This window comes from Centrocercus urophasianus, unplaced genomic scaffold (genome assembly GCF_019232065.1).
Source record: "Centrocercus urophasianus isolate 14NV4802_14NV808 unplaced genomic scaffold, USGS_Curo_1.0 seq_10, whole genome shotgun sequence".
In the NCBI taxonomy this organism is placed as follows: Eukaryota; Metazoa; Chordata; class Aves; order Galliformes; family Phasianidae; genus Centrocercus; species Centrocercus urophasianus.
This window is the reverse complement of record NW_024884142.1, coordinates 50,008,140-50,024,619: the sequence shown is the minus strand read 5'-3', so window position 1 is coordinate 50,024,619 and position 16,480 is coordinate 50,008,140. Positions and strand designations below refer to the sequence as shown.

Here is a 16,480-nt window from a genome sequence, read left to right as displayed (position 1 = left end):
GAATCAGGCTTAGTTGGGCAGCATTTAAACAGAAAATCAGTAATATCAGCTTATTTGTGTGGTGTTAACACATTCACCCAGCTTTATATTAAAATTCTAATGTATGACAGCAGAGGCATCCCTTCCGACTCTGTATGAGTAATATGTACGAGAGCACAAATGAATGAAGCAGTGGTTAGGAGAGAAGTGATGGAAAAGGCAATTGTGGTGAATTAAATTTAAGAAACAGAGAAATATATTTTCATGAACATTTCCACCTCTGCTACTGCCAGGAAAAAGAAAACTCTCTAACAATATATGCATATCTTAGTTACACTATCAACAGGACAGACTTGCCTTTACATAGTTTTTTTTGTTTGTTTGTTTGATTGACCAAGTCAAAATCCCAAATCTAACCCTGAGAGAAGAGTAAGCATTCTACCTCTTACAAGGTAAGATCTTTTAACTATTTTTCAGTTGGTCTGAACTTGAGCTCTCAATTTCCTGTCATGATAAATTGCAATATAAAAAAAGAGAGCGAGAAAGAGGAGTTGATCCTCTTTTCTTATCTTTTCAATAGCTTACTGTAGTGAGATTTCTATTATGTTCTCTGCAAGGCTTGGCATTATTAATAGTACTGAGGTAACCTATTAAGATACTTGAATCCCTTTCAAAACAGGTGACAGTTCTCCCCACATCCCTAGCTTTCATGCTAATGGGCAGCCTCTCCTTAACATCAGCACATGCAAATTTTCTCAACAGATCTTCACAAGCCTTTGAAGAGATATCGTACTACGGAAAAGTTGATCTTACTATTGACTGAGGACATAATCCAGAGTCTGTTAAGTGCTTGTGGACTAACCTGCATATTCAATTTGCCCCACTCTAAAGGAAATATGCTGTAGCAGAGGAATGTGCTTTGTAGAGCACAAACCTTTTTATTCTGGACACATTCTCTGAAGATGAACTCCTACAAGAGAATCTTACAGCGTGCATGTTGGTTGGACAGTAAATATTTGCTTGCAAACCTGAGCAAAAAGCTGAAGAGAAGTTCTGCAGTGCTGCATCCACCTCCTCTATGCTGGGTAGAGCTATGAGCCGAGGAAGAAGAGCTTCAAGTGATTGGATGAAGAGCTGTGCACTGTGCTGGTCTGCTTCCTGGTTTTTCAGCAACTTTAGAGAGAGAGCAGCAGTACGTAAGGACCTGGTACCTGGACAGTCTCGTGGTGTCTGCTCCTCATCAGCCAAGGAGCAATTGTCAGAGCCTATGTCTGAAACATCTGACCGGCCAGAATCCTTCTCTGCTGCCATGGAATACTGATCACATGAGTCAAACTCAGTCCTAGAAAGATCCTGATCATCTACACTGAAGTTACTTTCACTGTACCTGGATCCATAAGACCGGGTCTTGCAATCAACTGATAAGAAGTTAGTTATATCTGGATAGACTATGTTGTGGCTTCTCTGAACAACATCTGGCTGGTCAATGGTTTCTGACTCTGGTTCTCTATAATGAATCTCTTTGCTTTCATGTCCAGCTGGAGACGGCAGTGAGTTTTTTTGACTTTCCAGATTATCCTCTGGAGTTGTCTGTCCCATATCTCCTTCCAAAGTGGTCTGACCAGTGTCTGTGGTAACGCTAATGCTAATATCAGGACTTTTCTCATTTCCTGATTCCCAGGCAGGATTTTCTGAGGAAAGAATGCGCCTCTGCCACCTGAAGTCAGCATCATTGATCTCCATGGAGTCCCTGCTTGTCTCAGTCCCATCCTTCAATTCTTCCAAGCGCCGGAGGAGCAGATGGACCTGTTCCTCACAAAGACCCCTGCCATGGCTTAGCTCATCCAGTGCTCCAAGCAGGGCAAATACGCAGGACACTGAAGCATAACATGCTTCAATACCACCCTTGATGCACGCTTCTGTCATCCCATCCATGATACTACAATTAAAACAGAATTTATCTAAGTGATGCAGTGTATATAGAGAGCCTGTCATTATCATCTGACACTAACCCTCCCAGAACTAGGAAAAACAGAAGTGAAATTGTCCTGTTGTACTACTTCTGGAAAAGACACCTAGAATTACAACAAATAATTACATCTCCCGTGTGGACACAGCCAATCTGTAAAGGGAGTGCCAACCAAGGAAATAGTTACTGGGCATTTTTTCCAGCATGCACAGTGCATTTTCCCTTACAGACAAGCACTCACACTGAAAAACGAAACAAACAAGCAATGCTCCCCTCCCCCAACTGAAATTAAGTTATGTGTCCTGAATCAGCAAGAATGCTCTTTATGAGAATGAAGAATGCTTTTTGCTCAATCTGACAATGTTTCAATTCTGGATTACCTCCTTTGACTTCACCTTGGAAATGTACTTCCAAATAAGCACGATCACTTCATTGCAATGTTAGGACCCATACCTAAGAATTTCCAGCTGTAAAACAATTTATATGGGTATTTTTGTAAACTCCTCAAGGCGGTTACTTTTACAAACAAGCCCAAACTTATTAAAAATCAGTAAAAGCTTTTATCCACCACATTGTTTCACAGCTTATTTCACTTGGGAGATACCCTGACTTGCTCATACGTGGATATGCTTCTGAAGGTGCAACTATTTAAGTGTCTTGTGCACACAGGTTTAAGAGGATAAAGGAGGAAACAAAGCATACAGCTTGAGAAGGTCCAGATGGGACTTCCTTTTAGAAATAGACCTCTTCCTGGATTCTGACTCAGAAGAGCAGGGCCCTGCCAAATCACAAAGCCTCCGAGGACTGCCAAGTATCTGAAGGAAAGGAAACATAAGTTACTAGAGGGTAATTTAAGTGTTATTTAAATACAATAAATGAGTCATAGTTTGGTCAAATGCTAGAACCTGAAGCAGCTGTACTGCAAATTCTCTCAGCAAACTAAAACAGCACACTTAAGTTTTATTTATGAAAGCTATCTTTCCTCTTTTTAAAAGGAGAAATGCTTATATAGAAAAATGACATATACAGCATGCATCACATACAGGTTGTTCTCTAGTGCTTTACATTACTGACTGAACATGTTTCAACTGAACTGCAACCAAGACAATCTCAAATGCCTAAATATACAAATATATTGTATTATATTATATACTGAAGGGAGTTTTGCTTGTCAGTCACCCATTACAAAAAGTCACCCATGCAAAAACACGCAAAGTGATTACTTCTGTGAAGTGATTCAGGCAGAAGGTGTATTAATGAGCAGAAAGAGGTAACAGAGAGATCCTGAAGGTAAAAATATTGAACTAATATTTTCCTAAAATATCTTAAAAATGAAATGCAGATTGTCATCTTGCAATTGCTTAAAATTATAGGAAGGTAAGTGCCAGAATGACTGGGCGTTCTGACAGCAACCCTGTGGGTGGTTGCGCGGTGTTAGGAGGGATCTTCAGACAGCCTCTCTAACAAAAATCCTCTAAAGAAACCATTGTTCAAACAAATTATGGATGCTGCTTTGCAGTCCACAATACGAGAAGAATGCAGCCGATGTAAATGTGCTGTTTGAAGAAGTCTCACAAGCACTGCCACAGGTACAGGGTGACAGGCCATAAAGGACTGGCCTTGGCAGCCGCTTGTGACACTGGCAGCTTCCTTTTGGCTACTCTAATAAAGCTCAAGGAAACCATATTTCAAAAATCTGGCACATAATCAAAGCATACATTCCCCTTAATGTCAGGAACACTGCAGTGTGAGGATGAATGTTTTCTAGCAAGAGCAGAGAGTGGGGAAAGATGCCAAAGGAGCTGAGAACAGAATCACTACACTGCATGCCATCCAAAAGAGCAGTCATGACTCAGTGATAAGACCCACTCCAAGCATGAACACGGAGTTGCCATAGCAGCATTATGGAGACAAATATATTTATTACAATTTTGTAAAACTAAAAATATTTATCAGAGTAGCTTTGATGTAAAAATTGTACTCAGAAAGGGGCAACTACAGCACCACTAGTGCTAAAGTATGGAGCAGACAAGTATGCACATCTCAGCAATATTTACTGTTAAATTAACGTTTTGCTTTACTTGCATGGATTTGCACCTGGACTTTACATCTTACCTCCTTCATAATTTTGATGGCTTCTACTCGGTGCTGAGGTGGTGGGTAAAGCAATATCCGATGATACAGAGACTGCAGCACAGGCTTCATGGATTCCACTGTCCCCACCAGTCGAACCAGTTCTGCAGCAATATAGTATATGGTCCGTGCAACAGGCCCACTGAGGGCAGGTGCTGTGGATGAACAGCCTGAACCTCGGCCATGATCAGAGACCCCTGAGGAAGGTGAATCAGCTTCTAGACAGATGCTGCTGTGGGCAGAGGTGATAGTTTTGTCATGGATTGGATTTCCCAGGATTACTACTAGGGCTGGACACAGTTGCTTCCTAAGACAAAAGAGAAAAAGCAGCAGATGGTAACCAGAAAAATCTCACAGGAACAGAATGAAAATAGCCCATAGCACACACTCTTGTTTTAATAATCAGTGAACAGCAGTGGTTAGATTGAATAACAAACTACATGAGGCTCTTTTAAACTCCCAGGCACCAGCAAGCTAGCACATACACAAATGCTTCTGGGGGTTTTATAAAGATGATACTGATTTTCCAAGTTCATATTACTGCACCATGCTGTGTCCTTCGCAGAATAGCATACCTCCCTCTTTAATTAGCTACAACATACCTCGAGGTAGGAACACCAAGTTTCTGCTGGCAAGTGTTTCTTCTGTCCAACTTGGGAACTTAAAAAAACCTGACCAAATGGAAAACAATCTCTGCTAACTGCATGGCTTGATGTTCCATTGCTGCTCTGAAGATGCATGTATGTCACTAAGCAGCCCAAGCTGCGGGCTTTTGAGAATGCAATTAAAGTCCTCCACAGTAACTCCAAGTATGCAGTGTAAATTCTCATATGCCTGTAAACGCACCATCCTTCCTTAAACTGTCTTTTTGCAGAAATGTTCAAATGATTCCACGTCAGCCAATCCCTTCTCTTCCTCTTCGTCCTCCTCAACAACATGGTGGAATCAGAGTCAAAACCAACTCTGCCCTCTGTTCATTAAGCTGTTATGTCAGCCTTGCCTTCAGACACTTGCCATTTTACTCTAGCTTGCAATATCATAACTTATAAAACTGAAATGCTACATGAGAAAGCAATCCCAAACCCAATTTTCAACCATGTGCCTCAGAGGCTCAGCTAACACCTAGTACATACACCCAGTGACAAGTAATGCTTCAGCATCAAAAGTAAACCAGTACATACATCTTATTTCCCAAGCTTTTCATGCTGCCCAGAATTTTCACTGCCTCTCTTAAAAGACATTGCTAAAACTGTTCAGCCTCCTAAACTCACAGTATAAAAACCATTTTTTAAAACAGATATCAGATAACGATATTGGGTCTGCTTATTCCATTTATTTAAAATGTAAACGGGGACATTTCAAAATGTATTAATGCACTGCCTCAGAGCAGGCACAAGTACAGTAGCAACAGCAACATATTCCCCACGTTAGTTCCATCGAAGTGTTTCTGTATCAAACTATGGAGAACACTCTGACAGACAAACAGAGCACTAAATCTTCTTTATCTTTCGAAGAACAAAGGCGATTATCAGTCTGGCTCACAACTTCACTAGACAGTTAATGGATTAGGGAATGCTTATGCTGCTAGAAACTGCAGACATCACCCTAACTATAAACCGTTTCATGTCTTCCTTGTGTTAATTTTATTCAGCTTTAGCATGTACCTGGAGGATACATACTACTTGGTAGCAAAGCAGGTTTAAAAGGTCCTGCCCCTCATGACTTGCCCTCATGATATACAAGCACAAACACAAATCTCTGCAGATTTGTAAACTGGATCATCAAAATAACATAAACTTAAATGAAACAGGAAGTGTTTTCTTTTAACTGTGATCATTTCGGTGACCTTGCTTACAGGATGACCCCAAAAACAGACACAGGAGCATAAACAAAGGGCTGTTTGAAATACAAGGGAAGAAACTTTCAAAATGCCATGAAAGAGAAAATGATGATTTTACACTGAAGCTCCCAGAGGTTTCAGTACGGAGTCTGCATGCAATGCTGCCAAGTGTTATCAGCCTGGAAGACCTTCCTGACTTGCAGACACTGAGCACCAGGTTATGCAATTTTTTTCTGGGACAGCAAAGGAAGCTCTGAGTGCTCCTGTACACTGCATCTTTAGAACTGGGCCAGAATTATACAATTCAGCTTCAAAGTCACAGGGTAAAAGTTGAGCATGAGGTCCTGTGAAATCCTGTATGAAGTACAAAACAAACCGACAGAGGGTTAATAGAGAGCTCTGCTCTTATCTGATGACTTCCTGCAGGCTTGTTTGCATGGGTGGTGGTGGGGAAAGGCCCTTCTACACTGGGGAAAGGTCACTTCTACTTATAAATTGACTATCTGTATTAGTCTTCAGATACACTCACCATATTAGATCAGTGAATCCTTTGTGCTGGTGCATGGTTGGAGAGGAGCTGTTTAACATGGAGAGGATGCACTCCAAATAAAGAAGCTGAAGTTGTCGATTGTCACTGGCAAAAAGAAAAGATGCCAGTCATGTCACACTGAAACAAAGATTATTTACTTATTTTCAAGTAACCACATTAGTTTGCTTGAAAACCATACCACAATTTACATCAGTGATTTATTTTGATACTTCCTATGGATTTACAGTGGTACGATTGCATTTATCACCCCATTTAATTTGTACAGCTCATGTGCAGCAATCTTTTACTACTTCTTGTAGGTAATGTAAGGAAAATAGATTTAATTCATCAAATTTCACAGTAAGGAATAAGAAACTGATGCTAAAGATGACGAGAAGGAAAATAGTAATTATTTTTCAAATTTAATCTGAAACTTGAAGTTGAAGAAACTCTTAAAAAGAGGAAAAATGGATGACCAGAAAATGTTGGAATTATCAACAATTTCTTCTGGCAATCTTATAGGCATTTAGACTACTTTCTTCTGGTTATCTTTTTGTTTCCTTGATGAAAACCACAACAGTTGCAAGTCAATGTCTACAGGCAAAAACTTACATGATCACACAGCCCCTTTTCAGAGCCTTGTCAGTTATACTCTATAAATCAAACACAAAATGAGCTTAAAGAGGAAGAATGTGAAAGACCGTGTAGTCACTTGGAATCAATGTGTTTTTAATGTACAATGTACTTGTAACTATTCTCTGAATTACCTGCAGGATTCAGCAAACAAGAGAAGTTAAGTTCTGCCAAAAGAAGGTAGCTTCCACAGCACTCATGTTCTGGTTTACATTTTGTAAACTAAATGTTTTTTGCTGTGCTTTTTTGGTCCAAAATGAGAACTGGACGAATGTATCTCATGATGTATGAGGGCAGCTCTGACAGTAATGTCTCCTATTTTATTACACTAGCCACGACATCAGAGGTGACCACTGGTAGCACGACAGCAGAGGTTTAAACTTCCCAGCAACATTCCATTCCATTTTTTTTTTTTTTTTTTTTTTTTTTTTTCTCTGTGTGACAGACGGTAGCAGTCTGGCAAAATGGCATCAGAAGCAAAGGTTGGCATTGCATTTCTATGCATTAAAAAGAGCGTGGCCAGCAGGTCGAGGGAGGTGATCCTCCCCCTCTACTCTGCCCTGGTAAGGCCTCATCTGGAGTACTGCGTCCAGTTCTGGGCTCCCCAGTACAAAAAAGACAGGGATCTCTTGGAAAGAGTCCAGCGGAGGGCCACAAAGATGGTGAAGGGCCTGGAGCATCTCCCCCATGAAGAAAGGCTGAGTGAACTGGGTCTGTTCAGCCTTGAGAAAAGAAGACTGAGAGGGGACCTGATCCAGGTCTATAAATATCTAAGGTGTGGGGGGGGCAGAATGGTGAGGCCGGACTCTTTTCAGTGGTGAGTGGAGACAGGACGAGGGGAAACGGCCGGAAACTGCAGCATAGGAAGTTCCGCACAAATGTGCGCAAGAACTTCTTTACAGTGAGGTGACGGAGCACTGGAACAGGCTGCCCAGGGAGGTGGTGGAGTCTCCTTCTCTGGAGATGTTCAAGACCTGCCTGGATGCCGACCTGTGCGACCTGCTGTAGGGAACCTGCTTTGGCAGGGGGGTTGGACACGATGATCTCTGAAGGTCCCTTCCAACCCCTATGATACTGTGACTCTGTGATTTCTCTGTGTGGCAAAAATGGCACACAGTGGCATTCACTAATGCTTGCTGAATGTTTATGGATAACAGTGGAGGTAGTGGGTGGTGCATTTCAGCAGTGGCAACAGCAAGTTATAAGACAAGCCACATTCCAGATGGCCATGCACTGCTGCCACACCACAAAATGAAGAACACCTTAATCAGTTCATCCAAATGAACTGGCAGATTATGATCAGGGAACTATGTACGGAACTGAGTATCAGCTTTATTGTATCGGAAACGATTGGCAACATTGGAACATCAAAAAATCTGCACCAAGTGGGTCATACAAATGCTCAAACAGGAATAGAAGGAACACAATATGTGAGTTTGTCAGGACCTATTGAACCAATGTGAAATAGAAAGTGACAGCTTCATGGATCACATCATTACTGGTGATGAGATGTGACGTTACTACTATGAGACAGAGTCAAAAGGGCTGTCCATGGAGTGGCAATGTAAATTCCCCATGGAAGATAAAATACAAGATGCAGCTTTCAGCAGGTAAAGGAGATGTGAACTGTCTTTTGTAAGACTTCTGTACTTCTCAAAACCTGGACAAACAATCAATTGACCATTATACCATGATGCTGACCAAGCTGATAAAGGTTTGAATTTCCAGAGTCAGGCCGGAAAAGAAGACAGCCTTTCTCTTGTAACATGCCAGGCCTCATATCAGTTTGAAAACTGTGGACTGCCAATCCTAGCTGCACTGATCTGCCACACCCACCATGTAGCCCAGATTTGGCACCTTCTGGCTTCCATCCACTCAAGTTGATGAAAGATGGACTGTGTGGGCAACATTTTCCTAGCAACAATGCCATCACAACAGCTGTGAAACAGTCACCTCTGCTGGTGCAGAGTTTTAGAAGCACAGCACACATGCTCTTGTCCACCACTAGAAAAAATGCATAGCTAATGGCACTGATCATGTTGAAAAATACTTTTTGTAGCTGAGAATTTTCTCTATCAAATAGTGTTATTGTGCTCTTTGTGCATCTGTTACAGTTTCCATGGAAATAAATAGGAGGCATTACTTTCAGAGCAATCTATGCATGACAGTAAGTAAAGAAGTCTGTGAAGAATGTATGCACTTTAAATGAAATTAAGTTTTCTGTCACTGTCTGTCTCAGCGTATTTTGTTCACTTAGATATTACAAGTTCTACTACATTTCACCACGTGCACTGTAATTGTTCTCTTTACAATTATTGCTTTCATGACATTCAGCAAGCCAAAAAAAGAAAACTTGTCCCTTGACAAGCTCTTCACTACTGTATGGAAGTTATCTACAGATTAGATTTGTTGGAAGCTCTTTAAAGCTAAACAGCGCTGAACAGTGAAATTAGCTTCTCATCTCAAGTGAGAATTAAATTAATGCATTATGAACAATACTTCTTATCACAAACAATTTAATCACAGTTTTATTCCATAATCTCAGAACTATGACAATACAATCACATATATCAGTGAAACCCCCAATCTCCAGGTAACAAATTCAAATTATAAACTGAAATAACTCACTTTATGACAGCCTGGAGCTTCTCGCAGAGCACAGTGAGGACAGATACAACATCGTCACAAAGAGACTCAGCTGAAGTACCTCCAAAAAGGACAAAGATCAGAGGCATTACATATTTGCAGGGAGACTACAACCTCAAATCACTGCATGGACTTTCAGAGTTGGTCAAAGCATATAAACAATAGGCAAGGCAGCCAAAATTCAGACAGGACGCAGAAGAAAAAGTCCTAGATTGGAAACTGATCTCAATACAATGACAAAGCAGCAGTATTAAATCCAGAGAGAGCACTGATGCTTACGCGCATTTAGAAAAGGTTAGCTGAAATTCAATTCAGGTAATAGAATAAGCAAATAATAACTATAAAAAAGGGACTAGCTCCAGTACTTCTCTGGGGAGCTAAACATCTCTGCAGCATTCCATACAGCTTCTCTCTCATCCACAGAGATCTTAAAAGGGGATCGTTGTTCACTTTCAATATTTTAGCCTCCATCCACACAGGTTGTCCTAGAGAAATCCAGTGAGAAAATTCAAAAGCAGGGAATATTTTGAACTCTCAGGGAAGACGGTGGATGATAAGCCAGAATGAGAGCAGAAAAACTCACTTGTAAGGTTATAATTTGGCAAGTATAACTTCGCTAGTAACGTGCTTTCAAAAGCTGCCATTATACAAATGCCATCCCTGACCCAAAATACAGTAAACACAGCCATTTCCAGATTCTACCATCTTGCTCTATGAGTCCGCTTCAATTTGGGAATCCACTTATTAACTCTTTCTCCAGAGCTCTGAAATACCTTAATTAAAGAAGTTAGCACTGTGAAACAACCATTTATAACTATGTGGAGAGCAATGCTGTTAACATGGCTCAAATGAAGGCACTACTGGCAATATCAGGAGCTAACAGGGCTGTTTCAGTTCTTACCACAAGTAACACAAACAGTAACACGCTATGAAGAAGGTAAAAGATCCTGAAGATGGAATTTCTGTGATTTCAACAGCCGTGTGTTGATGAATGGAAAGTGAAGAATTAATAAGTTGGATTGGATGGAGTCACTAAAAAAGCTGTACAGATACCTTGACTTTTGCATTTCTGCAGGGCCTCATTATTTTCAATTGTCTGTTGAGAAAAGATAGATGTGCTATAATCAGTGCACGTAGCAGAAAAGTCAACGTACAAGCAACGCTTTAACAGCAGAGCTTTCTTAACAAATCCATGTCCTCTATCTTTATTTTTTTGTTGTTGTTGTTTAAGTGAAGCTTAATACCTTACGAAATGTTTAAACAATCACTTCGATCTAAGAAATTCATATCTCATTTAGCTGAACTGGGATTTGTAAACTCTTAAGGGATTTCCTACATCTACAAAAACACAGTAATAACTAGGCATGTAGGTCTCAATAAAAATAACTGAGAAAAAAAGCACTGTTTAGACTTCACAAGATACTTAGAAACCCAAATCCTCTGAGTATGGGAGAGTTTATCACACCATCATCATTAATATTGCAGTGCCAATACACAAATTAATGACAGTCGGGAATTGGAAATGACCTCTTACATCATTTGGCTCAGCTGTGGTATAGGATTCCTTCTATCAATGCAGTTCTCACATACCTTCACCTACGCTGCATTTAGAGCAGAAATCCAAACTCAACTTCTAAAACAACGATCTTCCTTCTTCCTCCCCCCAAAAAGTATTATGGCTAGTAAAATGAACATACTTAGCACACAGAGAAAATAACTTTAAGTAAACCGATGAATTCAGTTCTGCAGGTACTTACTAGGATAAAAATAATCTAATCCAGCATTCCAAAACAGAAGTGGTCACCTTAACCCCAAACAGGTACAGGGAAAATAATCTGACCTTCACAATTAGTACCTGTTTCTTTATATACAAATATGCATAAACAGATCTAAGAAGCCAATGACATTCCAGATGTGCCCAGAACATTTACAGTTTTGCGGACAATGTGTTGGGATTTCACTTAAGCAGCACGGATTTTAATAATGCAATAAACAGAAGTAATATTTTTGCTAACAACTGAGCAGACAAAAGATTCCATTAAATTACCTTCACTAAAAAGAGTAGCAATAAAAAACTCAATTACACTTTCAACAGCTGAGAATTTGTTCGGTTGATGTAAATATCTGTAATGTAGGATATTTTGGTGAAAGGATTTCCACAAATCTCAGGTAAACAAGCAAACAAAATAAAAGATAGAAAAGGAAAAGGTCAAAGTAGTCTGACATCAGAACAAAGCCTCTTTTGTTTAACAGAATGAGAACAAAATACGGCCAAATAGAGCCACCAATGTGAGAGTTGCCTTCCTGATAGACTGCTCTAAGACAGGCACAAAGTCAGAGCCCAACAAAGCTTCCGAATGGGATTAGTTGTGGAAGGCTGAAATAAAATCCATTAGGCACAATAAACCAGTACAGTGCACTGCATTCAGAGAAACTAAACGGTATGCAGCTACGGAATGGAACCATTTGTTGATGCCAGAAGGCTCACCATATTTTCTTGCTTTTGTCGTAACTGTAAAGTCAAGTCACTCAACATTTGGCTGAGGGTTGCCCGCACAGCGGTGTTAATGCTCCGCTGGTGACAGCTAGATACATATGTCTCAATGCAAACCTGATGAGAAACAAGATAGCAATACGTAGATATTAACTGTAACTTACCAGTAACACACTTCAAGAGGATACCAAGGTCTCTTGCATGCAGATAGTCAGCCTGCCTTGTTATTCCATATTGCTTTATTAGCACACGAAAAGCTTTCAGCAATATGGGTAACTGAGTAAACAGCACCAAGTAAAATGCAGCTCATTAGTTAATAAGTCTCACAGATGCAGGAATGGTAAGGCAAAATTGGCAAAAATCTTCCCCTTCTGTCAAGCCCAACTGAGTTTGGCACTTGCTTTGCACTTAAAAATATATCTTCAAATGTTAGTTTGATTGATCTTTTCTAGAGACTTATTCACAACTATCACTTGGCAAGTCTGTATTCTGTATGACGTAAATACACTCCAATCCTTTAAAGTTGTTATTTTAGTAATAAATATTCGCCCACCTTTTTTCTGTAATTAGTGCAAGGGCAAATAGTGCCTCATGAGCGTAGTAGCGTTCTATGACACAGTGACTATATCAGTTTACAAGAGAAGATCAACTGATGTTACCCACCTGGACTACTGTAAGGTCTCTGATACAGTCCCAAAAGACACCCTAAATTGGAGAAACATGGATGCAAAGGGTAGACTATTCAGGGGCTAAAGAATTGGCTGGACAGTCACAGCTGGAGGATTGCAGTCCTTAGCTCTGTGCTTAAATGGAGCCTGGCCATGAATGGTGCCCCCCCAGGGGTTCGTCTTCAGACCAGTGTTCTTCAACATCTTAATCAGTGACACAGACATTGAGTGTACCCTCAACAAGTTTGCAGATGACACCAAGCTGAGTGGTGCAGTCAATATGACAGAAGGAATGGATGCCATCTAAAGAGATTTCAACAGGCTTGAAAAGTGTGCCCACGTGAACCTAACAAGGTTCAACAAGGCTAAATACAATGAGCTGCACCTCATCCAGAGCAATCCCTGTCCTGAGTAAAGACTGAGAGAAGAACCTGTTTGCCCTGCTAAGGAGGACTTGGGGATTCTGGTAAAAGAAAAACTTGATGAGGGCCAGCTGTGCACATTTGCAGCCCAGAAGGCCAACTATTCTGGCCTTCATCAGAAGAGGAATGGAAAGCAGGGACAGGGAGGTGATTGTCCCCATCTGCTCTGCCCTCATGAGGCCCTACCTGGAGTATTGTGTCCAGGTCTGAGGCCCCCAGCACAAGAAAGATACAGAGCCATTAGTGTTGGTCAAGAGAAGGGCCACAAAGATGATCAGAGAGAAACTGACTTTTCTCACAGTCTTACAGAGATAAGACTAGGGGGAGTGGTTTTAAACTAAGAGAGGGATATTAGATATTAGGAGGACATTCTTTACTCAGAATGGTCGTGAAGCACTGGAACAGGCTGCCAGAGAAGCTGTGGATGCTCCATCCCTAGAGGTGTTCAAGCCAGCTTGGATGGGGCCCTGAGCAGCCTGATCAAGTGGGTTGAAACTAGATGACATATAAGGTAACTTCCAACAGATACCATCCTATGATTCTATTATACTGAAGCATATATATATACACATATGCAGTTATTATTCAATATGGCACATACATCTACATCTGAAAGCCTCTAAATGGCTTTTCTTACTACAGGAGATACTATTGTGATACACCATAAATTACATAAATATTTGCCTTTTAAATACTGGCAATCAGCCTAAAGTTTCCTTAGCTGGGAGAACCCCAGTGAGAAGCCTACAATGAAAGAACATCAGTGTATCATCTAGTTCCCAGCTCCATGCTCAGCTGTTTGCAGTTTTTTGACACTGCATTGTGACCAAAATTCTGTTGGACTCTTGCCTCAAGATGTTACACAAATAGCTACCAAAGCATAATACAGCTGCGATCCAGGGGATAGGACATTACAAATGGCAGTCTCTCAGTTCTTACTGCTCTTTCTAAAGATTCCAATCCCCTCCCAAAACAAAGGATTTTATTGATCTTGAGAGCAATTGGCATGTGAAGGTGATTTTGTAAGTTAAAAGAAAGGATCAACTATTCCCATCATTCAGTTACCACCCTCCAGAGAACAAAGAATCCTAAAGCCTATTTACCACAAAGAGTCAGAGAGGCCATACCATTCCAAATGCTGCTGAGCTGCTGGACACAGAGGAACAATTGTTCTCGATCTCTCTAGAGTTCCTGAATTAATTGATAGAATGCCATTCTCAGAGATAGGCTGACTTTCTGGTAAGAGCATGGTTGATATCATCTTTTTCTTCCCCCCTCCCCATGTCTGTGAAAGAGTGGCAGTACTGTCCACGTGAGCTCTGATCTTATGGAAGGAGTGCATTCTAAAATGGCTGGGCAAGGTACCTTTTGAAAAGCCACTGATGAAGGATTGCCAGTAAAAATTCGAGAGCTCAGGGCCCCAAGGAGGTATGCAATGGACATTTTGATCATTTCATGCATTCGGGGACTTCCAGCTCTATTGCATGCAAAACACAACTAAGAGCAAAACACAGAAGGGTTAGCTAATGAAACAACAGAATCAAACAAACTTTCAAAATGTAGATGGAAGTAACAAATACACACATGACAAACAAGGGTTAGAACATAAGTTACACTTTCTTGTAGTGGTCCAGGCAAGCATGAGAAGTTTCACATAGCAAGATTTAATCTGTTTTCATTACTAGTAATACTTAAACCATATAACGTAGTACTCTTCTTGTTGGATGCTTCATTCATTTCGGGCTGAAAATATTCAGTAAGATTCATGGTGCTATTGATTTGTACATATTAATTGAGAATGACTAGACAGTGCAAAACAACCAGGTGGTAGCCCTGTTTGTCACAGTGAATCCCCAGATTGAGGTCCACCAGTAACACAGGCAGCGTCTTTCCAATCCTGCAGTAGCTCCTGCTTTGCTACAGAGGGCAGGCTAGGAAAAGTAAGGGACCTGAAAAGAAATGCCAAATAGCAGGGATAGTGAAGTGCATAGCTCCTCTCTGCCATCTTTATATTAGAGCAAGTCAGAACAATAAATGCTGGGGCTAAGCAAATGCTGAACTCAGAAATCATTATCTGTTTCCTACCGCCTATACACTGCAGAATTCAGGTAGAAAGGAATACTGAGTCCAACTGATAAAGTCTTTGCCTTACCTAAAACCTGGCTGAACAGAACCTGAGGAAGCATGTATTGCTTGAAGGGATTTGCTAAATAGAAAGAGGTAAGCATTCAGTGAAACAATATTTTCTCAGGGATTGTGGGGAAAATACCTGTACCTCCAAACATACCAAATAAAAACGTTTGTGTTCTCTATCATGGTTCATTCTAATTCCGTAGGGGATTTAAAAGCTTTGTTTGTTTTGATGGCAGTTCTTAACAGCACTTATCATGGATCTGACCCATTTTAAAAGAAAAAGAAAACTATCATTGTGGTAACTCATACCACTATACTAGCAAGGATTTTTAAAAGCTGGGATGGACTTTTGGGAAGTGAATTGCAAGTATCTACAACAGCAGAGTTCAACTTCAATAAATGAAAAAATGTTTTCAGGATGTTTTAAATGAACAGCAGGTCTATTGTTATCCAGATTTACAGAGAAAACAGAAAATATTATTTCTGATACAGTTCATAGCACACAGATCATGACTGATTGACCATTTTCCTCTAGTCTTATGCTGAAATCAGAAGGGTTTAGAGCCATTAAATGCTTTTCCCAGCATGTATTTTGTCTAAGTCAGATTTCTTTGCTTGCAGCAGAGATGGACTAAACTGAATTAATCATCTCATGCCCTACATGTTGGAAAGTTTGCTGCAAAAAACTGCAGCAAGGAAACAATCTGTTTTCTTCTGTTTGGGATGTTAACTTAGGAAGGGTTTAGTAAAACTTAAAACAGTTTGAATGGCTCTAAATACCAGTTCAGCTCAATCTTGCTGCAACCTTGACAGCTGGGCTTACAAAGACTTCCAAAAACAGCCACACTTCATGGAAATGGAAACCTCACATAGCAAAAAGAAACCAAGGGATGAGTTGGGCAGAACATCTGTTTAAAAAAAAAAAAAAACTCCCCTCACAAATGGTAAAAACTGAGAAGGAATTCATCTCTGAGGCTTTACATGCACGAATTTTACTGGGAGTCTAGCAAGGAACATTTAAAGAACCCTCTTGC

General features: G+C 40.4%; 1 protein-coding gene across 4 annotated transcripts in view; it reads right to left on the bottom strand.

The window, feature by feature from the left end:
* ARFGEF3 (ARFGEF family member 3) overlaps positions 1-16,480 on the bottom strand; it is an 81,353-nt gene that overhangs the window by 31,141 nt on the left and 33,732 nt on the right. Inside the window, exons 6-13 of one of the 4 annotated variants that reach the window (XM_042810898.1) lie at positions 14,679-14,810; positions 12,218-12,340; positions 10,783-10,825; positions 9,712-9,790; positions 6,451-6,555; positions 4,064-4,388; positions 2,651-2,763; positions 1,008-1,918 (exon numbers count right to left, since the gene is read on the bottom strand). In XM_042810898.1, coding sequence (XP_042666832.1) covers positions 1,008-1,918; positions 2,651-2,763; positions 4,064-4,388; positions 6,451-6,555; positions 9,712-9,790; positions 10,783-10,825; positions 12,218-12,340; positions 14,679-14,810 — 1,831 coding nt within the window. The remainder of the gene's footprint in view (positions 1-1,007; positions 1,919-2,650; positions 2,764-4,063; positions 4,389-6,450; positions 6,556-9,711; positions 9,791-10,782; positions 10,826-12,217; positions 12,341-14,678; positions 14,811-16,480) is intronic. The other 3 variants (XM_042810904.1, XM_042810910.1, XM_042810917.1) reach the window with 3 other exon arrangements.